The sequence below is a fragment of the Emydura macquarii genome, unplaced genomic scaffold (genome assembly GCF_026122565.2).
Source record: "Emydura macquarii macquarii isolate MOO-44397 ecotype Brisbane River unplaced genomic scaffold, CSIRO-AGI_Emac_v2 contig_3477, whole genome shotgun sequence".
Classification (NCBI taxonomy): domain Eukaryota; kingdom Metazoa; phylum Chordata; order Testudines; family Chelidae; genus Emydura; species Emydura macquarii.
In genome coordinates this window covers 3,430,261-3,456,090 of record NW_027133614.1, presented here as the reverse complement: position 1 = coordinate 3,456,090, position 25,830 = coordinate 3,430,261, and the positions used below count along the sequence as shown (strand labels likewise).

The 25,830-nt window shown below is 38.3% G+C and overlaps 1 protein-coding gene across 1 annotated transcript in view; it reads left to right on the top strand.

The window, feature by feature from the left end:
* Nucleotides 1–22,526, top strand: part of NIBAN1 (niban apoptosis regulator 1) — a 93,244-nt gene extending 70,718 nt beyond the window's left edge. Inside the window, exons 6-14 of the mRNA XM_067535154.1 lie at nt 1,020–1,135; nt 7,662–7,766; nt 7,855–8,017; nt 9,405–9,592; nt 9,873–10,034; nt 13,185–13,295; nt 14,408–14,515; nt 17,209–17,320; nt 18,180–22,526. Coding sequence (XP_067391255.1) covers nt 1,020–1,135; nt 7,662–7,766; nt 7,855–8,017; nt 9,405–9,592; nt 9,873–10,034; nt 13,185–13,295; nt 14,408–14,515; nt 17,209–17,320; nt 18,180–19,582 — 2,468 coding nt within the window. The 3' untranslated portion in view covers nt 19,583–22,526. The remainder of the gene's footprint in view (nt 1–1,019; nt 1,136–7,661; nt 7,767–7,854; nt 8,018–9,404; nt 9,593–9,872; nt 10,035–13,184; nt 13,296–14,407; nt 14,516–17,208; nt 17,321–18,179) is intronic.
* The last annotated feature ends 3,304 nt before the right edge of the window (nt 22,527–25,830 follow it).

The window sequence follows — 25,830 nt, the reverse complement described above, 5'->3', positions numbered from 1 at the left end:
TAGAGCAAAATAGACCCACTACATGGCTGCTACTCCAGCCTTCGGAAATTGCATCATTTGCATCTCCCATGTAAAGGAAACAACTGGTGGACCCAAGTAGCTGATGTATTCACAACAGAACTGTCCATTGCAGATATCTTGAAAGCACACTGGGTTTGGCAGAGAGCATAGACAATAGCATGTGATGTAACTTGCACTCTGTGACTGGTCATCTACAATTTAAAAAGCGCAAATACTCCAAATCAGTGGTTCTCAACCTTTTCCATACCGTGGTCCCTTTTCGCACACTAGAACCTCTTTAGGACTCCCTCTCATGTAGGAATATGGGGAAGTCTTGGTGAACTTTATCTCTAAGCATTAGTGGCTACAGATAGTTACCTGACCGCATATGTCTGCATAAAGTGTTCATCAAACAGGTTTGATGAAAAAGTAAGTGTAGAAAAGTTTGAATAACAGATCAATTGTATAAAAATAGTCTTTGCGGGTAATGCATGAAAAAGAGGAATTTTAATTATTTAATTTGCCCATTTCTTCATTATGATACACCTAGGAAAAATTATCTTTGCAAACTTCTAACTAGTGTGACTAGGATAAAAGGTATGTTAGTTGTCATATGTTAGCTAACACAATGAAAAGTGTAATGTTAGCAAATATTAGCTCTTGTTTGCGAACTTAAAACTAAAACTAAAAACTCTAGTGTAGACAAGGTACGCTGCTTTCAACACATGTTAAGATGACTGAGTTAATCTAAACATGCATGAATAGCAGTGTGCCTGGTCTACACGAGACTTTTAAAGTGTGTTAGTTAGTATACAAGAGCTAACGTGCTGACATAACACCTCTAAATTTTAATCTAGGCAAAGCCTGAAATGAGATTATGTGAGAACATTCAGAAATTAGTAAATGATCTGAAAATGCTTGAACTCGGCTAGAAATATATAAAATAGAATCAGAAAGGACCTTAAACACTCAGCACTCGTTTACCAGTCAATTATTTTTGTTATTTCTTTGTTCTTTAGATTTTCTCAAGCAGACCACATTTGAAGCAAAGACATTTTTAGAAGCTGTCCAGTTCTTCCGTCAGGAGAAAGGCCACTATGGGTCTTGGGAAATGATAACCGGCAGTGAAATTCAGGTACAATAGAATCTCCCCTTTCTTTGTTTGTCAATGGTGGCTTTTGAGGATGGTGGAGGTAGTGAGAAAATCAAAGTTGTTTGAGAGAAACCTTGAGTAAAACAATATCCAAGATATTTATATCTATAAACAGACACAGTGCATGTACACAAAATGTATTCAATGATCTAGGCTGTGAATTTCCATTGCAAGCAAAAATAGTTTGCAATGTAGTTATAAAATGAGAGCCCAAACCTGCTAATGCCAATGGGCCCCAATCCTGCAAAGACTTATGCTGATGTTTTAACTTTATGCACTGTGAGCAGTCCCACAGGACTACTTGCTGTGTATATAGTTAAGCACCTGCCTAAGTCTTTGCAAGATCTGGGGGACATAATGCTTTACGGTTAAGAGTATTTTCACTGAAGTCAGTGGGACTAAGAGTAGTAAACACTATACTCCATTGGCTATGTCTACACTTATAGTGGCAAATGCCCATTGAACATTCCCCTAGCAGAGGTATAAATAACCGTGTAGATGGTGAGGCACGGCTTAGGTAAGTAAAGGCATGCCAGAACCTTAGGGTATATACCCTACACAGCTCTCTACATGTACAGGCTGTGCCTCTCACATCTATGCTGCTATTTTTAGAAGTGTAGGGTCTTGCTTCCAGAACTTTTTCCCTCAAGCAGCAGGGAAAGGTTTTGGCAGCTCCCCACTATTGGACCTTTTCCCTGCTATCTTCCTGCTGGAGACTTTCAGTGCTGCATGTAGCTACACACTGCAGTGTGGACACAGCCTGCTTTTCACTGCTGTGTGTACTCTACACACTGCCCCCAGTATAGACCAGGCCTGTAACAAGTCTTTGCAGGAATGGGCTCTACAGTTTTTTTTGTCTCTTCCCACTGTAGCTATTTTGCAAATAAAATATTTTCTAACATACTGTATATGTTAATAAATGCACTCGTTTCTAATCACTTTCTGTTTAATGCCTCCAGATCCGCTGCAAAGATTCATGCTCTCACACAATATATTTTATGGTGTTGAAATTTTAGAAATGTGCTATCTAGATTGCAGGAAATTAAATATTTTGTGGCTAATGAAAAGTTCTCCAGGGGAGGTGCCGACTAGTTACTGTTGCTCAGTGAAACTTGAATTGCACCTGTTTCTTTCCATATGGTAAGAAGAGTGTTTTCAAAATGGCAACTGACATACCATCAGAGGAACAGTTTGCATTTTGGCAACAACTTCTCCAGTTGGGCCATTAGGAGGTGTTTGAAAAGGGCTTAGAGATATGATATAAGAAACAGTGTAATGGCAGAGTGAAGTACCACAGCAGCCAGTGGTAATACTTAGGTGTGGAAGGATTCGATTTTTATCGGTAATGTATATTTTATTATACATCGAAAAATATTTCTGGCAATAATAATAAAAATGTACAGATAGGCAATATAAGAAATATACTGCTTGAGAACTTACTAGAGTTTGATTTAAGGATATTTACTTTGTTTATTTTGACATGTAATGTTGACAGTTTGTCTTTTAACAGTTACATAGCTTCACATTTTTGATCCTCCACTTCTTCTGTCATTAAATAATTATTGTCTAACATAATTTTAAATAATTATTGTCTGCATATTTTCCCACAACTGTGAAAAATTAAATAAATACAAATTTCAAAATGTTGAAAAATAAACAGTCATATTATCTGTCAAAATTATTTTTAAAAAATCAAACTCTGCCAAGTCTTGTAATACGGTAATCGTAAGAAACCATTTACTATGAAATATATACAAATTTCATTCAGAGATGAGGATGAGGAAAAAAAAAAAAAGCATTCCCCCCCATTTATGTAACTTAAATCTGTTGAGTAATAAAGGATATTTGGGGGGGAAGTAGTTTATGTTTACATCTTGTTATAAACTACCAAGTGCTCTCACCCTACACAATCTCCTCTGCCTCCCCCCCCCCCCCTGTTTTGGTTCTCATCATAGCGCCAGCTCCCACTGTCCTTGCATAGCTCTAGCTCAGGTAAAACTAACACCAGGATTTGTCCCACTGACCCTACTCTGTTTTTACTCAGGCAAATAACCCATTGTCAACTGTGGGATTTTTGCCTAAATAAGGACTGCAGGGCTGGTTCCAAAAATTTCTATAGGCCTTTGCCTCTAGCAAATGCTCATTGTCTACAATTTTATGTTCAAAATGCTTTAATGTAAAATCCAGGGAGCAGTATTTCCAAAGTATGGTGACATAAATGACTAGCCTAAGAACCAAAAGCCTAAAAGAAATTTCAGGTCTGCTACTTGGTGCCCACCACCCCCTCTACATGGCAAAGTGCACAGGAGAGCAGGGGTTGGAATAAACCCAGAAACCAGCAGAAGTAGGGAGCACCAGTTTAGAAGCATAGTCTGCTTCCCAAGAGCCTGCAATAGCTCTGCCACATGAACATGCCATATTGTGTTCTGAGTATTGCAAGGTCCAGGGAAGAGATGAAGATGAGGAGCAGCCATTTTACTCATTGTGTTCCCCTCCCAACCTGATGATATCTAGGCAGAAATTCACATGGAAGCCATTGCTTCTCCAAGCATCATGTCCCTTTCCAAAATGTGCACTGGGTGTGGGATGGGAACCTAGGGCTTAAGTTGTAGCAAGGGGATCCAGTAACACCACTGCCATTCTACTGGTGGGGAGAGGAGCCTGGAGAACAGCAGAGAGCAGCAGGCCCACATCTAGGATGCATATGTTTGGTGTCAGATTTTCTCAGGGCTCCTCAGTCTTGAAGACCTTTTCCTTGCCCCTCTGCAATGCCCCATACTCCTTCCTCCCTGCAGGGGAATAGATCACCAGCTACATGCAACTCTTGGAGAGTCTCTTTAGTTGCTTTTCACTTCCCTCAGGTCTTTTAGTCTTGGATGGATAAACTAATAGATGATACTGCAATTACTGAGACAAATGGCTGAAATAGAGCATTGCATAACAACAACCACACTGGAACAAACCAACACTCTGCCTCATACAGCACTTGAAAAAAGGATGGCTAAATTTAGGCTCCTAATGCCATACTTACACACCTAAATAAATGGTGTGGAACACTGGTGTGATTTGCATAAATCCAATGAATTCACTGGCATTATTCCAAATATATTTCAGCGTAACTAAGAGAATCTGGCTCCTGATTCCCTTTCACCCCCCAGAAATGTTGAGCTCTCAGCAGCTCTCATTGACTTTAGTGCAGCTGCTAGGTGTTCACCGCCCTTGAAAATCATGCCACTCTTGGGAAAAATGCAGGGGTCCACTGAAGAACTTGTGATTCAGGGTTTTGTCCTCATTAACCAGAATAATTCTGATAGGAGAAGCTGTCTTGAAAAACTGTGGAAGATGGGGAAACTGGATGAAATGTATACCTATTATCTACCTTCATGCTTTGGTGTCAGGAATCAAGATTCCCTAATACCAACTAATAGGAAATACGTTAGCATCACGGAGTCCTCATCGTGCCCACCAAACGGTTAAGTAAGAGGACAGCATTCCTTGATATGTTTGAAATTAGTTTGAGTCATGGAACTGTTACAATGCTACTTTCACTATCTTTTCCTGCTGCTTGCCAAGTACTTACTCATAACCCATATATCCCAAGAAAACTAATAAGAGGACTTCCAGAATAGTTACATTATTACCTTCTTAGTAACGATTCATACCAGAAGTATAGTGTGTTCTCAAAGTAAGCACTTTGACCAAGTCTAATAATTGTTTTAGGCAAATATCCAAACTAAATGAATGGTTTGGAACAACCAGACTACAAGTTTGTTACTGTTTTAAAAAAAAAAAAAAAAAAAAAGGTCTGTGGAATGCCAGTTAATACATTCATTGACATCCTGATTACTTGTTATGACATCAAGCTTATACTGCCACAGCTCTCAGCCCAATACCTCAAAAAGTATTCCCTTGCCTTCTGTAGATGTCATCCTCTTTTAATACTTATTTAAGTAGATACTTTTGTACTGTCAACAATCCCATTTATCTTTATAAAATGTAAGCAACAAAAACTTAACCAGGGAATTTTAAGAGTGCACATGGGTATTTCATGTCTCATATCAATGTGAGATGTTGAGTATTTGTCTTACGGTATATATAGGCTTGGCAGAATTGATTTAAAAAAAATAATTTTGACAGATACTGATATTTATTTTTAAGCATTTGTATAGATTTTCATTTATTTAAATTTTCACAGATTCACAAAATTATGGGTTGAGGTGCCTAAGTGCCGTGTTATGATAAGGTTACCAGGAACAAACAGCCCCCCAAATTACAGGAGCGGTTTGAAGAGTGCTTTAAGACACTAAGGCAGTTCTTATATATTCCCTTTTAAGACAGTGTAAGGCTTGGAAACACTAACTTAGAAAAGCTTGGCTAACTTCTTGGAAAAATTTGGCAAATTACTCAAATCCTGAACCACTTAATAGTTTTTATTTAACAACTTATTAATACAACTACTTGAATCAAACTTTTCTCTTACTGATTTACTTTGTATATAACTACAAACAACAAAAATTGATTACAGTGATTAAATGTTAGATACAAACTTACTAATACAACAAACAACTAAAAACTTAAGCAATTTGTTTTACCACAAATCTTGTTCCCTTATGCTATTACAAACTATCAAGACACATATAAAACTAAAAAAAACAACTAACAATTATAAAACACATACAAAAAGCAGCTATTCCAACAGTTACAGTCACAATCACTCCTGGAATACAAATAGAATTATGCTAGTTTTACATTCACATTCACTACTCACCACATACAGAGATGAACTCAGCTGCAGCAAAGATAACAGGTGTTTTATGATCTGGTTTTTCTATTCAGAGCTCTAATTTTTCATCCAGGTGGGACCTTTATCGTATCCACACCTAGGGTATTTTCCTCCAGGTAGAACCTCTATTGTATTTACACTCAGGGTATTTTCATCCGCAGGACAAGTCCCAACGGGTTATCAGCTCAATTACCTAACTATTCTAAGGTAATGTAGGCAACGAGAGCTGGAGAGAGGCCAGAAGGCGGGTCAGACCCTCTTGCAGGCACGATTCTGGTGTGCTCCTTGGGGAGGCTCAGTGGTCCTCATAAGAAGGCTCTCCAATTTTTGCTTTGTCTGACAACCCTTTTATCTTCACTCCAGCCTACACGTCCATCAAACCAATGATGGGTATTCCTACGTCACTTTGTCGGTCCCTCCTTGGGAAGGTCCCCAAGCCAGAAGTTTATCCTTGACCAGGTGTAACTTTCAAATAAAAGTTGCAGCAACTGCAAACTTCTAAATTTGGGCCTAGGAACTGCTGTGCTCGCAAGTTACCCCTATTTCAAGTTCAACTGGTTACTTTTGGTCAGGGTTTTTGCTGCCTCTGAGCTCCTCTCCCATGGGGCTTACAACTTGTACCTCTTTATCCATTCTCAAGGCCAACAACTTCTCCTTATCTCCTGCAAAAATAACTAGGAACAATTATAAGAACAGATGGTTACAAAACCTTGAAATATAATGAACAATCTTCAATGAACTTTCCCATTCATCACATATAAATCAATTACTTGTTCCTTTCTCAACATGGACTCGGGGCACGCACACCATACGATGATTTTAACCCGTTACAACATGGGTATTAAGCATTTTTAATTTTTAATCTACTTAAATTTTCACAGTTGCAGGAAATTATGCGGGGGGTGTCAGACAGTATTACCAGGATTGACCGAAGCTGTCCTTAGCTCATCCTGTTCTGCTTAGGCATTGCAACATATATATATATAGACATGGAAGGATTATATTTTTATCGGCAAATGTTTATAAACATCAATTTCTACGTACACACACAAACTGACCAAAACAATATTTCCATCAAGGATAATCAAAATGTACAGATAGGCAAAGTAAGAAAAATGCTGCTTGAGAGCTTACTAGAATTTTATTTGAGGATATTTACTTTGTATATTTTGACACGATGTTGACAATTTGTGTGTTAACCATTATAAAGCTTTAACTTTTTGAATCTTAGCATATTCTGTCATTAAATAATTGTCTGACAGTGAACTTAAGCTCATACTGCCACTCAAACTTATACTGCATTACTTATACTTATTACTTATACTCCATATATGCATTACAGCAGAGAATCCAGCCTTTTATCTTTAAAACCACATAGTAACCTTTAGGAAAGATAAATGCGATCTGTAATATTTTAATAGATTCATGGCCCACGTAGTCACATTTCTTGTCTCTTACTGTAGATAGCGGATGCGTCAGAGGAAAGCACAAAGCACCCCTCAAATGTAACTGAAGTGCCAAAAATGGTCTCACAATTTGAATGCGATCAGTTAATCTTCACATTGTGAAAACCATATTGTGAGAAGACAACTGGGCTATATGGGATAGCAAAACAGTTATGTAATCTTTGAGGCGACCCACACTTGAAAGTGTAGCGCACATGCACAGTGTTCAGCAGAAGGGTGAGGACTGAAAATATCATTCTATTTTTTTTTAACTTTGTAGATCTTGAGCAACCTTGTGATGGAGGAGCTCCTGCCTAACCTTCAGACCATGCTTCTGCCTAAAATGAAAGGAAAGAGGAATGATAGAAAGAGGGCTTGGTTTGCGGTAAGTACTGTCCTTTGCATAACTCTAGTCTTGCGCAGCAATTGTCCAATGTACTAGTCCATGTATACTTTTATTTTTTTGTTTTTAGACTGTAGAAGAAACATACAATTTGGTCCAGGAGCAGGTTGCAGAAGGATTAAACACCTTGAAGGAAGAATGTAAAGATCTTACAAAGAATCTAGAAGGAACCATTCGTTCAGACATGGATCAGATTTTGAACTCAAAGAATTATTTAGCTGGAAAAATCAAAGGTTAGTGGGGAGAAAAGAAAAACTATCTCCCTGTTCTTCTGTCTCACTGTTCTGGAGCTGTTCTTCAGAATTCCCCATTGCCTTCAGGTGCTTGAATTATCAAGTTCCCACTGGTTTGGGTGCCTGACTTGAGATTCTGATTTAGGGAAAGGGCTGAGCACCTGCAGCTTCCACAGTCTTCAAAGTGAGAATTGTGAAGGCTTAGCCCTTCTCAATATCAGGGCCGAGGTGTGTCAAACTGGGTTCCTGGAAATGGAGGCAACCAAAATCACTGGCCACTTTTGAAAACTTTGATTATAATGGCTAATTCTGCTTTCAATTTCACCTGCACAACATTATATGATGAAGATGATAGGTTACACGAGCGTAACCGAAAGCAGAATATGGCCTACCTGCTCCACAGTGGAACTTTTGATTAAGTGATAAATGTCTATAATGCTGGAGCACATGTAAAACTAATGGCTTCTTGAATGATTTAAAATGCGCATGAACTGAATGATTATAGTTTTGTAAAGAACAGGTACATTAGCTTAAAAAATAGACAAAACATTAGGTTATGTTGCTTAAGTGCTCTTTCTACAAACCATAGCTGACAAGACATAGATGAAGATTTAGGCAGTTATTTTCCAAAAGCTCAGAGCATTTCTCTTCAGGGCATTAAATATTCTTGTACAAGGGAGTGTAGACTGTTTTTTTTCCAGCGTAATGCTCCCCGTTCAGTTAACATGTAATACAGTGTACCAGAGGTCACAATGAACATGCTACAGTAGAACCTCAGAATTATGAACACCAGAGTTACGAACTGACCAGTCAACCACACACTTCATTTGGAACTGGAAGTACGCAATCAGGCAACAGCAGAGACACAAAAAAGAAAAAAAAGCAAATACCATGTTAAACATAAACTACTAAAAAAAACAAGGAAAGCAGCATTTTTCTTCTGAATAGTAAAGTTTCAAAGCTGTATTAAGTCAATGTTCAGTTGTAAACTTTTGAAAGAATAGCCATAACATTTTATTCAGAGTTACAAACATTTCAGAGTTACGAACAACCTCCATTCCCAGCGTGTTCGTAACTCTGAGGTTCTACTGTATTTATAAACATCCCCAGCCAATACCTGGCTACTATCTTCTTCACCCACAACGCATCCAACCCACTATAATTTGGCAGGAAGGACTAGGGGAAAATACTTTTAATTTGTCACTTAAACTCCATAAACTCTTCCCTTCCTCACCCAAGTGATGTTTGAGGAAGACAAGGGTCATAAGTGGTTCCAGGAAAAGTATTCTGATAGAACTCATTCTACAGTCTGTAGCTTTTAAGTTAGATTCATCAGTCTACCACCTGGTAGCCTAAATCATGTCTGTCTGATTGTTTAACACCCCAGCAACAGTCTCTGAGCCTGCTGAGAAGTGCTGCATGGAGAATATCCAGCCATTTTTGGCTTCCATATTGGAAGAGCTCATGGGCCCAGTGAGTTCTGGATTCAGTGATGTCCGTCTGCTCTTTGAAAAAGAGGTTAATGAGATCAGCCAGAACTTCCAGAAGACAAATGATGTCACAAAGCTGAAGGAAGTAAGAAAAGAAGTCTGGGTCCTTTTTACATTCTCACATGTAATACAAATTCTCTATGTAGAGCTTAACTGACAATAGCTGTATTAGCTCTGCAGACTTAACAGGTATAAATTCCTGTTTTTGTCAGTTGACTAGTCATCTGACTCAAAGACACACAGAGTGTGCAATAAGCTGAATAAGCCCCCACAATCAGTTGTATGGCCATCACTAAACTTCTGTATTAAGAATCCATCTCTGATTGCTTTCTTTGTAAAATTATTTTTTCCCCACTGGGATGCAGAATTTGGGCCAGCTGATGAACCTACCATCCAACTCTGTGAAAATGGAACCTTGCTATCTTAAAGTCAATCTCCTCCAGGAACAACTCCAGGACCTTAAAAGCCGCTTCAAATTCTACCATATTGATTTTGTGATTCAAAGGACGCAGAACTTCATGCAGGAGGTACTGTAAGATCCACTTTTCCACTTTGGAAGAGCAAGTTGGGTTTGCCCATCTGCCTTGCTTCAAAGCAATCTTGATAGTGAGTTATGCACATGCACAGAATGGTGAATAGACTAGAAGGAAAGTAGAGATGACAAAATCCAGGAATATCACAGCTGACAAGGGCACTTCATCTTTAAATCAGTGTTTATTCTTTTTAAAGCCACAACAGCGAGGAGCTAAACATTGACCATCTCTTCATCTGAATTTTGAATTTCTGAAATCTTAGTGTCTCAGATTCCTAGGGTAAATTTCAGAGTGCCCTCAGCCTGGCCTCCAAATGTGTGCAGTAAAAATGCTGTTTGCACACACAAATCAGGTAGCAAAGAGTCTGCCTCATTTCCATACTCAAGCACTGTCTTTTATGAAAGATCATAAAAATGTATTTATGGCATTTATGCAAGGGAATGGAATGGGTACTCCTCTACTGTTCTGGTCTCTCATGGCAGAGGCAATAAGGGATTTCATTAGAAAATTATTTTCTTGGATACTAATTTTGTCTCATAGAATAAAATAGGTTTAGATACTTAACCATGGTGATTCTAGTTCCCATGCAGAGAGCTGAACTTCCTCCCTGGTTCTGAATCAGAAACGAATCTCACCCCATTCCTTTATCCACAATGTATTGGCAGGGACACTTGGTTTTTTTACTTCTTCAGGAGTACTGAGCAGAGATCACTTATTAGGTACAAGTAGGCCTATGCCGCACAGATGTCTTGAGATTGCCAGAGTACAGGACAGGGTAGGCTTTCTGTGTTTCTAGCAATGTAGCCAATAAATTACATAATCAGTTCAGTAGGGACCTATAAGCAGTGTAATTGTTAGAATTCTATGGTACTCGCAAGGTACCCATTGTGTGACACGGCGCTGTATTCTGTTGCAACTCCAACTGCAGTAGAGCAAATGAAGTTTGGTGAGTGACATAGCCAGTGGTGTTGGTAGCTACCCGGATTCATGTGCCACCTGTCCATCCGTCCCCCCTTAGTTTCCCAGAAACTACTGTAACCCATTGTAAAATACAACCTCTTTAGAAATAACTCTGCCTGTATATTGGACTTTCTTCCCTAAACTTTATTGTTCAGGCACTTGCTTATAAACAGGATCTGTATTGATTACAGTCTTGTTCCTGCTGCTTTTTCCCCATCTGAAGTCAGAGGGTCAAATTCATACCCATTGTGAGCAAACTCAACACCAACAAAGTTACTCTCTCATACAGCTTCACTGCATTTTCCCCTAAATGTTGTTTTTGTGACATAGTCTTTGTCACAGCAACCAGCTGTGATATCACAGAGGATTATGATAGCTCTTAGATACCATAGGTGCCTTTAGGAAAAACTTAAAATCAGGAATGATCAGCAGCCAAGGAATTTTTGAGAAACAAAATTCTGTTTTACTCCTATGTCTTAAGTAGGGACCACCCTGAACTCCTGCTCAGGCAAAACACCTGTCAAAGGAAGAGATTCTTAGTGAAACAGGAGAAAGAAGAGATGTATAGAAAATATACGAGCCAAGCCAAATTTTCTCTGAAGAGAATGTTTTTCAAGATTTGTCATATGTGGTTTGAAAGGGAGAGTACAAGTTGTTCCAACAAGCACATTTATATTGCTGTTCTCTCTCAAAGAGGCCATTATATTTTTCATGAGAAGAAAAAACATTAACATTGTTTTAGTTTAAAAGAAACCTGTGGCTTAATACCCACTAACTTTGTACAGGTGGAAATGACCTACAGAAAGTGCCAGGCACTGCAGCATTAGGTCTCTACTTTTCAAAGATGCCGGAAATGTAGTCATCATCATCTTCTGGCTAATTTTATGAAAACAAAGGGCCACATGCTCAGCTGAGGTATATCAATGTAGCTTCATTGAAGTCAGCTGAGTATCTGGCCCAAGATCTGAAAATGCATGCACAACATGAATGGCTAAACTTTCCAAGTGGTCTGTAAAACTGTACCTGGAGTTTTTATGTCCAAGATTTTGCATGCATGAAGTTTGAATGTACATGCACTTGTATACATATATTAAGTAGACCTGAGACTACTTAATTTACACATGCAAATGAAACTTGCATATTCTAATCTGAGTCTGGTGCAAAACTAATTCTAAAAACTAGACCTCAAAATTTGACACAGTCTATGTTTATCCATTAAAAAAAAAACCTAGGTAAGGGAACTGAGTACAGGGCCATATCTTTTGCAACAGGAAAATCCCTGGAGTATTACATGAATATCTATATACCAATTTTGAAAGCTCCTATGTGAAGCAAAGGACATATGCAGCCATAGGCTGCTTTCTCTTAAGAATTACATTGAAAACATAAAGTACAAATAATTTCCACCTGGAAAATTGTTGCTAATGAAGTTTCTCCAAACTAGGGTAATTTTTCAATGTGTCACTGGATGAATTTCTCAAGCCCTGAAAACAGAGAATTCTGGGTCTAGTTTAATTTTCATAATTTGTTGTCTACACCAACCTTGTTTGGTGAAATTAGGCCAGGTCTACACTAAAAACTTTTGGTGATATGATAATGGCTGGCGGGTTATGATTTCTTAAATTTTATTTGTACAAATATAAGCTGTGTTTGCACTAGAAAGGCTTGTCAGTATAGGTATACATGAAAAGTTCTTCGAAAATCTTTTCTAGTGTATATCTGTCCTTAGACCTGAATTAGAAATTGAAATAGTCAGTTCCATTTTTTATTCTCTTTCATTAGTATAAAGTTGTGTTCTTTTGCTTTTCCAGTCCCCAAAGAATGTTCAAATCCAAACCAAACCCCTTTTTTTCCACTGATATTTTGAATCTTGTTTTAAGAAGTCCTGAAAACATTTCTATTGATTTTAGGGTTTGTACACTTTCTCCCTCCCACCTCCACCCCACAAACACACTTCAAAAAACAATTTAGTTTACAATGTCTGTATGTGTCTGGAAGAACTTCTAACTAATGAAATGCTGTATTTCAGAATCTATCTATAGATATTAGAGATCATAGACAACATTTGATCTTGCTCGCTTTGAAGTCATGGGAATTTTGCTGTGAACTTCAGCATAAGCGGACCCTACAATTAGTATGGCAATTTTAGTCCTTAGCCTTTAACACATTTGTCTTTATTTCTAGCTTATGGAAAATGCAGTGTATACTTTTGAACAACTTCTCAGTCTAAGCTGCCAAAGTGATACAGTAAAAATTTCAACTGCCATTGAAAAAGTCAAACTGCGAGTACTAAAGGTAAAATTTATCTGACTCTATAGTGCAGCAGAAAACTAGGGGATCTGCTTGGGTGTCTTTTTGTAATAAATTGAAGGCATCTTTTACATATATTTATTTTAATAATGAGAAGAAATTGTTTCATACGATCTAATGGGAAATATTTCAATGTGTCCACTTGTTTTCACTGACTGAAATGATTGGCCAGAATCTCAACTGGCTTGCACCTCCTCTATACGTATGCAAAATGGATGTAAACTGCTGGTGTAAGTGTGTGGATAACACTAATTTGGTAGCATTTTGCAAAAATGTAAATGACTACTCCAGGTGCAAAGCAATGGAAAACTAGGTTCTCCATATATGGTATGATGACTTCAGATAACAACACTGTTCTTTCTACTCCTATACTCAAATCATTGGACCATGCCTTTCACTAGTCTCATAGTATTCAAGTAGCTATGTACAAATCATATGGATAAAATTTGGCCCAAACCTGAACATTTTTTGATGTTCAAAATAATTTGGCTAACATTTTAAAACAGTATTTATGATACACTTAATTTGCATGCAACACAGCATTTTTAGGGGCAGATTCTCAATTGGTGTAAAATTTTCTTAGATCCATTGACTTCAGTGTAGTTATGGCAATTTACACCTGCTGAGGATCTGCCCCCAAAATTCTAACTGGCCCCAGAAGTAGAAGAGCTGAAGTACCCATGAGAGGGGCTGTTCTCAGGGTGTTTCTATCCCAGAGAGAAGCAGGAAGTACCAGAAATCTCACACAAGAACTTGTTCTTACAAGATTTTTGCAGAGGTTGAGGTAATTAGGATGGGCATTTAAATTTCTGTGTGCTCATCCATAGACTCATAGGTTTTAAGGCCAGAAGGGATCATCATGATCATCTAGTCTGAGCTCCGGCACATTGCAGGCTACAGAAATTAGCCCCTCTCACCTCCCCTTCCTGTAATAGGCCCATAACCTCTGGTTGAGTTACTGAAGTTCTCAAACTTTGATTTAAAGATTTCAGTTCATACTCTATGGGCTGCCCATCAGCAGGAACAGGCCAAGGGGAACAAATTACTTGTACAAATGATTAATTGTTCGGTGTTTTTTCTTTTGTCTGTTTTGCTAGCAATATGATTATGACAGCAGTACTATACGGAAGAAGATATTTCAGGAAGCATTGGTACGGATCACATTGCCCACAATGCAGAAGACACTGGCTTCAGCTTGCAAACCAGTAGGTAACTTTGTGGCTCCATGCTGGAAAAAAAAGAAAAGGAAGGTGAAATTAACACACTGATGGCTATGTCCTAAGCCATCTAATGCAAATTAGGTGCAGGTGGTCAAGTAAAGTGGCTGCTCCCAGGGCCAAAATGATCCTGTGCGTGGTTAGTTTGTTCGTGAAAGGATGTGGATCTGATTTGGGGTGGGGAGGGAATTCAAATAAGTAAATTCCCTTCTTCAATCTTTTTGCAGCCCTCTGCAAATCCCGGTCATACCTCTTCTCTGCTGTGGGGTTAATAGGAATTATTCTAGCCATAGAGCTGCAATAATCCCCATGCAGCTCCAGCCGTTTATAGAGAGATAGGAAGGGACCAGGGTCCTTGTTTTGACATTGCTAACTTGTTGGAGGTTTAATGGTGGGGTAGTCTCTGGGGGAGATCCACCCCCACAAAACCTGGTCACAAGGCGAGGGCAGATGTTGGACCTCATCAAGCTGATCTTCTGTCTCTGACTCTCTTCTAAGCTCTGAGCCTGTAGTTCCATCTTCAGGTTCTACAGCACTTTGGGGGTCTATTGAGCTGAAAGTCTGTTCCCTGCACTAGGACACTGGAGAAGCACTGTACATGCTCACTGTTTTCTCTAGTAACTATCTCCAACACCAACTGCCATGAAGGGCAAGGGAAGTGGGAGGAGTTGAGCAGACATATGACTACTAAGTCTTCACTAGACTTTTGTATCTCCTGTTAATTGATTGCCACTTAACATGGGATGCTTAAAACATTTGTAAAGCTTACTGTGAACACTCCCCCCTTGTTTGTTCCAGGCTATAAATGTTTGCTGTTTATCCACACGGTAAATAAACATAAAACAAACACATGTCCTCATTAGTCTTTTTAACTTAGGGTATGTCTTCACTGACAGCAGCAAATTTGCTGCCGTCAGATTGATTCTTCAGATCAATTGAAGTCGACTGAATAAATCCACCTCTGGAAAAGGAGTAATACTGTGTTGACAGGAAGGCATTTCCCGTTGGCGCAACATAGTGGGGATACCGCGCTATTAAGAATTTAGAAAGTCGATGGGAAATACACAAGCTACAAAGAGTAGCTTGCATATCTCCCATCAACTGCCACCGAATTTCACAGTAAGTGTAGACCAGGCCTTAGTATGTTTGTAATCAATTAACATGAGGTACAAAACTCCAGTGAAGACATAATCAAGTGTGGCTCTCTGATTTCTTTTTCTCACCTCCACCCACAAATAAATACAAAGTCCTCCTCTCTGATTTGGTTGGGAGTCCAAGTGAGCTGCACACGCTCCATGTTTTGCACCACGGAATTACCGGGGGCCCTGAGTGAATAGTCTGGAATGACCAACAGTCTCAAACCAGAATTGTTCTCCCTCCAGTTAAAAGGAATGAGAAGAAATAGATTTGGAGCTGTTTGGAACACTGAAATGTATTGGTGCCATAAATTGCACTCTCATGTATTAGTTTGTCACATGGGATGATTTAAGAATAACCAGTGGCTTTTCTGTGAGAGCATATGGCAGAAACAATGTGTAAAACATAACAGATGCAAGAAATTAAAGAGCTAATAGGTTTTCAGTGTTAAATGAATTTTAGCAAGTTAAGCTTGTAGGTCTGTGAGTGTAAAGCATCTGAACATTTAAATTCATGACTTTTTAATATATTCAAAAACACATGTTGTATATATTGTAGGGTATGCCTTTCTATTTCTTTTCAGATCCACAAATCTAATAGTCTTCTTACAGTTTGTAGACAATTGGCAGTATGTCCAGGACTTGGTATTTATTGATAAATAAAGCATGAAACCAAAACCTTTTTATCCCATTTAATATTCTGGGGAACGGAGTCCTTTCATTTTCTCCTCTGAACAGGGATAGTGAGGACAATGGTGGTGCAAACTTCCCCTGCAGTCACTCTGCTTGTGTGCCTCCATGTAAACTAATGACCCACTCTAGGAGTGAGAGGGTAAAGTAGTTCACATGGCCATTTGGTTCTTGGCCTCTCTGCTGGTAAGCCAACAAGGATGTCTATTAGGACCACTTGAGATGGTGGTTTTGGTGATGCAGATACCTCTCTAATAACTTGACAGAGGCCTCTAGATTCACTTCACATAGACCACCAAACAGCCGTCAGTTTATACCTAGCTGGGCTGTATGTGAACCACTGAACTACCAGTGCTATGCTCCAGTAACAGACACCTGAGTATCCCAGCACCGTGATTTACCTCAGAGGACAGGCATAGACTCAGTCACCTGCTACATTATTTAGAATAAAACAACAAGAGTGCTGTGGCACCTTAAAGACTAACAAATTTATTTGGGCATAAGCTTTCTGCCCACGAAAGTTTATGCCTAAATAAATTCGTTAGTCTTTAAGGTGCCACAGTACTCTTGTTGTTTTGCTAAAAACAGACTAACACTGCTACCCCCCTGGAACGCATTATTATTTAGAATATAAGAATTATTTATTTAGAGTGCTTAAGGCAATTCAGTATAAAAAGTACTGGTAAATTTGAAACATGTTGTGAACATATGCAGCTCATTTAGCCCTGGAGAGCTATCATGATGAAAAGATCTCTCAAATTCGAGCTGATAGGGTTGTTTGCTGGGCTGATGCATCCTTGAGGACCTCAGACAGCCACACTTTTATACTTTTATTCCTTCTTTGTGTTTGCACAGGAGTTGCAGAAATATGAACAGTACATCTTTGCTGATTACACCAGGGTGATACAAGTAGAGAATGTCTATGAAGAGATTTTATTTCAGACATTGCTTGATGAAACCCTAAAAGGTAGGAATGCTTCTGAGGTGATATTAACAATGTTTAGAATGTGGGCCTGAGAGGTGTTATTTCAGAGCTAGAGATAGATCTAAGCTGCCTCATTCAGATCCAGGTCCCAATTTTACCAAAGATTGGAAGTGTTAAGAGTCTAAGGGTTTTGATTCACCCCATTAAAGAGATGGGGAAAGCCATTAAGTTTGGATCCAGATCTGAACTTCCCCAAAGCTTGGGATATTCAGGTCCATGGTGTGGATCAAGCCTCTCTCTAATGCAAATCTTGTCACTTCCAGTATATCTTGGTTCAAGAAGCAAAGCCACCCTTAAAGCCCTGAACTTTCAAAAAATTGATGACATCTAATGGCATTCAGACTGAATTTCTCAGAATATAATTGCCAATAGGTCACCAATACTAAAAAGAGCAGCATCTACATATGCAGTTTCTATGTGTGGGCATCGGAAAACTAAAAAGTTCTCAATAATCAATACGTATGGTGATAATAGGGAAATTGCTGTATTCTGCAATTTCTAAACGGTTTTCTGGTTGGACTTCTTGCCCAAAATTTAGGTTTTCTAGTTAAAAAAAATGAATAGAAATGTTTATGATATTCAAGTAAAATAGTTCTCTAGTTCCAGATTTAAACATCCACCGTAGCAGTCTGTTAGTGCATGAGAAATGGAAAGTGTAACTTATTAATAATGTTCCATTGTCCAAGTTGAGTGAAATGGAAAAAAGCACAGATCATTAAAATTAGATCTTGTTAATAATCCATGATATTAGAAACATAGCAAAGGGGTATTTTTATTACGGGTGTTCTTAAAATGTCAGTTTTTTCCAGATCAGTTTGATTGATCTTTTTGTCCTACTTAGTAATAAAAGAAGCTGCCATTCTGAAGAAACACAACCTTTTTGAGGACAACATAAACTTGCCTTGTGAAAGTGTATCCAGTTTAACTGACTTGAAGACCCCTTCAGGATCAACACAAGCCAGTCCTGCTAAGAAACTGTCCACCACCTTAACAGAAACATCAGATACTGAAACTCAGAATAATGAACTGTTGGTTGTGTCAGACAAAATGATCCAGGAGAAGTGTCATGATGCTAGAAAACCATCAGACAATGAAGAAGCAGATTATGTCAATGTGTCTAGCAGTCCTGCAATTATCAATGAAAAATTGATCATTACAGACATCGCTGATAAACAAGACTACCATCCTTTTATTCTTAGGGAAGAAAAGGCTGTGGAGGAAATGGCAACTTCCCAGAATGAAAATGCAGTGGGGAGAGGGTTTAGAGAGAACACAGAAAAAGAAATTGAGGTACAAGAAGAGACTGTGGAGGAAAAGTTAACTTCCCAGAATGAAAATACAGTGGAGACAGAATTTGGAGGGAACACTGAAAAAGCAAGTAAAGTACAAGAGGAGAGAAGTTTTACCGCCTCTGATACTGTGAATGAGATAAGAAACTTGCTGATGGTGACAGTTGAATTACCAGCAATTGCTCCATCTGAGAACAACAAGGAAGTGGTAAATGAATGTGAAATTTTCAAGTGGCAGGAACATGGTGAAGAGAGTGATGGAAACAGCAAAACGAATGCAGAAGCAGGTCAAGTAGTCCAGGTAGTGAATAAAGAAGCAGAATATTCTGAGCTCAAGGTGGAGCACCCACCTCCATCCAATTTTGGAACAGGAGACATGAATTTAATGATCATTTCAGAGGCGGGCAACCATGTGAGTCAAGCAGAATGTTTAGAGATCTCTGAAGAACTGGATGTGCCTCAAGAGTCAAAGGCAGAAATGGAGACCAACCAAAGTGTCTGGTATACTGGTCTGGAAAGCTGCGAAGGTCTTCATTACAAATCACAACTAGGGGAATGCACTGAAAGAGTAGTGGGTGACAGAAGATCTAATGTTGAGGAAGCAGGTGTAGATCACATTCATGGTGTCCCAAAGGAAACAGGTGCTGAGAGCTTTCCTGGGTGTTCTGCTGAAAGTCCTGATGCAACACAAGTACCCGTTTTGAGTATTGAAAATTTAAGAATAGAAACAGCAGATGATTTTCAGGTTTCGCTAGTGCTAGAGGAGGATGAGCTTAGCACTGCACAGGTTGCAGTGGATATTAAATCTGAAAGCTTTCCTGTTACTGACAGTGATCAGTGTCAGCCAGCAGGTGCACCTTCTCTAAGTGCCGAAATCACAAGCTCAGTAGGAAGTGAAACTGTCACACAGGAAAACAGTGAGGAGAGTTGTACAGAGCAATGCTCTGAAGAGTAAAACGTGTTTTTCAGAAATATACAGCACAATCTTGCAGCTGTTACTCTCTCCAGTAGTCCTCTTGAAGTCAGGAATATTCACATGAATTTGAGTTGCCAACTCTCGCAATTTTATCGTAAGTTTTACAATATTTGGACTGTTTTGTTAAAGGCCCAGCTGCTGGAATTAGGTTATTACCTGAGAATCTCAGCTTTCATTTAAAAAAAAAAAAAAGGAAGTAAATTTCTAACCCTCATTGTTGAAAAAAGCTTGAAAGCGTGATCCCCTAAATGCCCAGACAAAGGCAAATAAAAAGAACCAAAAATTTACTATTTTTAAATCTCATGATTTTTAAGCCAATCTTGTTTTGGGGGGGGCCCGACTCATGTTTTTTGAATGCTTGGGACTGGCAATATTACAATAGTTCTTAGCTGTAGTTAATCAATCAAAATGTTATTAAAGGAATGCATTTAGGATCTGCATGTAGTGTGTTATAAGGAAAACATTTACATCTCTCAAGTAGTTAAACGGGAAACAGATTAGTTTATTAGGCTGTTCAGCAGCCAAACTGCATGTAAACTTTGAACTTTGCAAGCTGCCTGGTTACTTAAATAGTTTAAAGTTTTGACAGAGATTAATGACAATGAAGTGTTTGGATTCTTTTGCTATATTTAAAACTGGGAAAACACTGGGAGCGGGTTTCTCAGTCCCGCTCTGCACTTCTGGGTTACATAGCCTTTCAGAGCACTTTACAGCTAATTTCTTTCTTTTCTTTTTTTGGATCTAATGAGAATGTTTACAACAATACCCACTATAACCATCATGCAACACCAATCTGCTGCACTTCCTAGTATACAGTACTTTCACCCACAATCCAAAATACTAAGAGTTCTGTACTGCAGTCCTGCCACATGCCCTCCCACTGACTTAAGAGTTACGCACATGAAAAAAGCTCCATGAAAAAATCAAAATGAAGTGTAAAATGTCCCATATACCATAATCATACCATTTACTCTCCAATTTCTTGGTGCAATGGAGGGGAAATTAGCTAAGGAATACCCAGTTGTGCTTAGGTTTTGGGAGACAAACTGGTCACATTTTGCATTTTCAAAAGCAGTTTCAAAAATTGGCAGTGCTTTTTTAAGGCCAAGATAAATTCCACCACACCAAATTGTGCTCCATGCATATAAGCTGTACTTACGTATAATTTGTGCATACAGATTGGAATTTTTGCCCACAGAAAATATTAGAAGTGAAAGAGATGGTGTTTTAGTAAGTTGAGCATTAAAACTGTATGTGCAATTTTAGAGATTGGTTTGAGACACCTTAAAAGTTTGGCCCAGGGAATATGTACAATTCAATGTGATTAAAGGTTGCAGAATTGGACACATAAAGAATAATACTGGAAAGTAATGTCCTTTTCAAGAGATAACAAAGACCTGACAGCATAACCTCAGTCTTGTTGGGGTTTAACTGTAAAAAATTTTGTAAGGTCTATAGTATGAGACAATCAAACTGTTATACAGTACTATCAGGAAAATGACACGATCTGAACAGATAAACATCTGTTTGGAAATACCATGTTATTGGTTAACTTGATCAAGTGGAAGGTTGCTGTTGTGAAATAAATGCTTTTACAAGATGCATTCATACCTTCTAACATTTATAGGAATAAAGTCAAATACAAGATTTTTTTGTGGGACTGGTCATGAATAGTGTCCTCCCGATATTTATTTGATGCAGAAATATTCACACTAGAGTCACACACAACCAATTGCCAACTAACTATCTTATGGATCATTTCTGATTTCTTATTGGTACTGAACATTAAGGAGTGATTTCAGCTGTGCTTGACAATTAATCAGGGCATGTTCTAACCATTTATTTGGTGGTAGGACATATTTCCAGTATGGAATTCTGTGTGATAGAAAAATAGCAGGATGGCAACAATTATCTCCTACATACAGGACTGCATTTTACAACTAACGCTGTATGGAAATAAAAACGAGAGTCCTTCATGCATCTGATGAAGTGGGTTGCAGCCCATGAAAGCTTATGCCCGCAGAAATTTGTTAGTCTTTAAGGTGCTACAGGACTTTCATTTTTGCTGTATACAGACTAATATGGCTACTCCTCTGGAGCTATTTAGAAATGAAATTATTTTGATGTGTTCTCTATATGTATAGAACAAAAGAGAATTTAGCATAAATATTCTCCTCCAAAGTAGTAATTAATCATTCACATTATAGGCTTGGATTTGGGGTAATATTTCTCTGTACGTATTTGGTAATTCAGGTTTAAATAAAAATGTTTAGTGTGGTTGTTTTTTGGAAGTAGAATGGGGAAGAACTGAGAAGATTCATCTTGTATATTATCTTTTATTCTACAGTTTTGAATTCAAGTTATTCATATCAGTAGGGTATTTGTTCTGTGGTTTTTATTTACATTTTCTTTTAGTTTCCTATGTACTGAAATCAAGGATAAACTGTTGTATGCCCCACCTCCACATAGTCTTAGAACATTAAATGTATTTACTTTATTCTGAGTGGAGCAGCGCAAAGCAAACTATGGTGTTAAGGATCTGTCCCCTTGCAATTCTATCATTGCAAGGTTGCTTTGGATCTTTGATCAATGGAAATCATTAATTCATAAATCATAATAATTTTTGCAATTTTCTTAACATTTCCAGCAACGTTATCCAGAGTGAATTTCCTCAAAGTACGGATAATAATACTTATTCCTTTATCTTACAAGTTGGAGGTGTGAAGATTAATTGATTAAGGGTTCTAAAGTGTTTTGAAGAGGACAGGAGCTATATATGTATTAAATGTTGTTGTTATTATTGTTATATTTCACTTGGCTACCAGCTTGAGTAGACAAAATATGAAACACATTGTAACTTGCTTATAACTTTGTAACTTTGTAAAGTGCTTATAATAAAATAAAATATGGTCATCCCTTTCATTGCTGGATGTCAGAGGTGGGTTTTTTATGTGAATTTGATAGTTGTAAGAAATACCTTATGCAGTTTACTTCGGAACTCATTCATGCTGCTCAATATTTTTATCAAAGAGATTACTAGAGAATAATCTCAGATTACTGATAGCTGTAGATCTGAGCTCTGTTGTCCCTGGTTGTTGATATGTAATGCTGCCTCTAGAAGAGGTATTGTCTGTTAACCGTTAGGCATAAAAACCAGTTTCTTACAATGCTGAGGTGCTGAATTCACTTCCACTTGTCATAAACTCAGGCTGCGAGTCCATATATTTGAATTCTGGACACTAGTGGGAATGAGAGAAAAAATGTCCATTGTAGCACTGTGGCTTTATTGTTTAAATTACAACAGAAAAGCAGGGACCAATATTAATGCTGGGAGACAACCTTCCTTCTCCAGGCTGTTTACAACTATTCAAATGATTCTTTTTAAATCCACTGTTAAATGCAATACGCTAATGTCCCATAGAATTTTTTTTTTTTACAATTTGTTTTTAAATTAAAAAATGTTAGTTAGAAGCAATTCAGACTATATAGTTCATATTTTCAGTTCCTTTCCCTTATTTTTTTTTACTATTCAGGACATTTGAAGTAACAGAAAGTATTTAAGAGCATTCCATCTGGAGTCACAAATCAGGTGACATTAAAATATTTCCATAGTTTTGTGTATGTACAGTGCCTAGTACAATGGGGTCCTGGTCTATGACTAGAGCTTCTAGGTGCTACACTAATACATATAATAGATAAACCAGGATGTCACCAACATGGAGGGATTGGGAATATGTATAGGTAATAAGCAGCAACTGATATTCCTGCTGCCATCACACAGACTCTCAAATGAACTTGTAAAATGGAAACCAGCTGGCGTGAGGAAAGGAGGATGCCCATGAGAAAGCTAGTAGGGAGGGCAGAAGAGTCAATCTCAATGCCACAAAGCAAAATGGAAGCAGCAGCAAATGACAGAGAGGAGTGGAAGAGACTGGTTTCTGCCCTATGCTGCAACATTTGTATAGGAATGTTTTTTTTTAAAGGCAGCAAAACCAGAGGTGTTCCCAAAGAAGAGAATCTTCCATTCACGTATGTCACTACAATTCAGCCATACAGAATGTGCAACATAGAATTGATTTAAATGGAATATGTTTAAATGTCTTATGGGGCACTTCCTTTTCGCATTCTGAACAAGTGTAATAATTGGACACATTGCCTTCTTGGACACTTTAATTTTTATTTTAGAGATGTGAATTCATCACTATCTCAAGATGAACTGACCAGATGCTCACTTGTGCTATCACCTTTCTCTGTTTCTGATGGCTGGCAAATCCAACATCAGTTGAAATGTAAAGGAAAAATTAAACTCTTCTTTGACTCAATATTATTCTTCAATGTAACTTTGTCAAAGCAGTCATACTTACCTGAGCAACATGCCCAACAGATCTAATGTGTAATGCCACATATACACTCAACATCTTGCCACTCACACCCTCCATCCCCTGGTATGGCAGAGTTGACATTACCCACAGAGTAAAAAATGTATAGGAAATGTATACATAGTGCTCTCCAAATGCCTGAGCAATAAGAGTAGCCTGAATAACCCAGCCATAATTTCAGATTTTGCCCAATTGAGGGCTGTAATATAATTTGCCAGGAGCAATAAAGTTGCCAATGTTTAGACATTGTCCTCCAGGACAGGTTCTCTGCATTGTAGTGTTTTGATGCTGGTCTTTTTCATCACCCTCCTCCCTTTCAAAAGAGATTTCTAGGTTTATTTTAATATAGGCTGCAAGGTGAGAAATACCCTGGTCAAAATCAAGACTGTCAGTCAAGGGAAAAGAGGCAGCTATGGAGTGTATCTAATTGACAAAGCATTACAACTATAATACTGCTGTAGATTACTGGCTAGTGTTTGTGGGCTATGTTCCTCTACGGGACACAATTTGGTGTCAGAGACCTATACTGTTAACACCAAATAGATTCTTCTTCAGCCAGTGGTTAATGTAGACTGAAACAATTCTTGACACCACCAACCCAGATGGTGGAGGGAGCACTGCTTACAAGCAAGGACATCTCTCCTCTCTCTAGCCTCTAGCTCCTCCTTACATCAACCCCTGCCTTTACCTGCAGTGGTAGTGGCCTTGGCTTTGGTAGTGGGAACATCTATGTTTTATCTCTGCTGTCACAAAAGACTGAATGGCCTAGGGTGACCACATATCCCTTATTTTAAGGGACCATCCCTTATTTCACTGATTTGTTGCATGAGTAAGGGAAGGCTTTGCAGAGCAGCACTTAAGCAAGCAATATACCTGTTGATTAAACCTGAAGAAACCTAGTCTTTTTAACAAAAGGTTCTCCTTTTGTGTTGTCCTAAGAATGCACCGAATTGCACACCTGAAATAAAAATCAGTGATGTGGCTTCTTGTTTGAGACTTTGCCTGTTAGAACATGGTATTAAATATTCAGAAGTTTTTCCACCCAGGCCTCTATTTTTGCACTTGTAACACCGGTAAGGAAATGCTAGGAAGAATTTAGAAAATTTCTGGAAAGGTAAAGGTTCATTAATGGCTAAGTAAACAGCAAATTTTTGCCATATATGGGCACTAGTATCCTTTATTGCACAGAAGGTTCAGTGAGTACTGTGTGTAGGGGGAGATGGAGCTTTGAAACATGGTATCCAGATCCTCCTCCCAATTTCTTAAAACCGGTGGAATTTATTAAGTCTATTCCTACCTCAAATGCAGCATTGGAAAGAATATTTTCCTTGTGTAAACAAACTTGGACAGATTGCAGAAACCTGCTAATTTTTTTCTGTTAAGGCTAAGCTTCAAATTCAGTTAGTATCAATTGTACATGTAAAGAGTTTTATGAACCGATTAAAAACGTTTTGAAATGTATCAAGAGTGATCATAAGTACCATCTTAAACATTAAATTGAAGTTATGATAATTGCATTGTATACTTCAGGGCAGTAGACGTACATTTGAGAGAGAAATACATGATACGGTAAGGGAAATGGAGTTTCCCTAAAACATCCTTTAAAACAAAGTGTTGTCCCTTATTTTTCATGTGGTTTTCCCTTATTTCCATCCATCAGAGGTGGTTGCCTTAGAATGGCCATCTGGTGTGGGGGTGCAGTGACAACTAGGAATTATGTAGGTGACTGCATGTTTATTACAATGCTTAGCATGAATTTTATCGGAGGATCTCAAGCAGCTTTACAAAGGTGGGTGTTATTACTAGCCCCCCTTTGACAACTGGTTAAATTGAGACACAGAGCAGTGA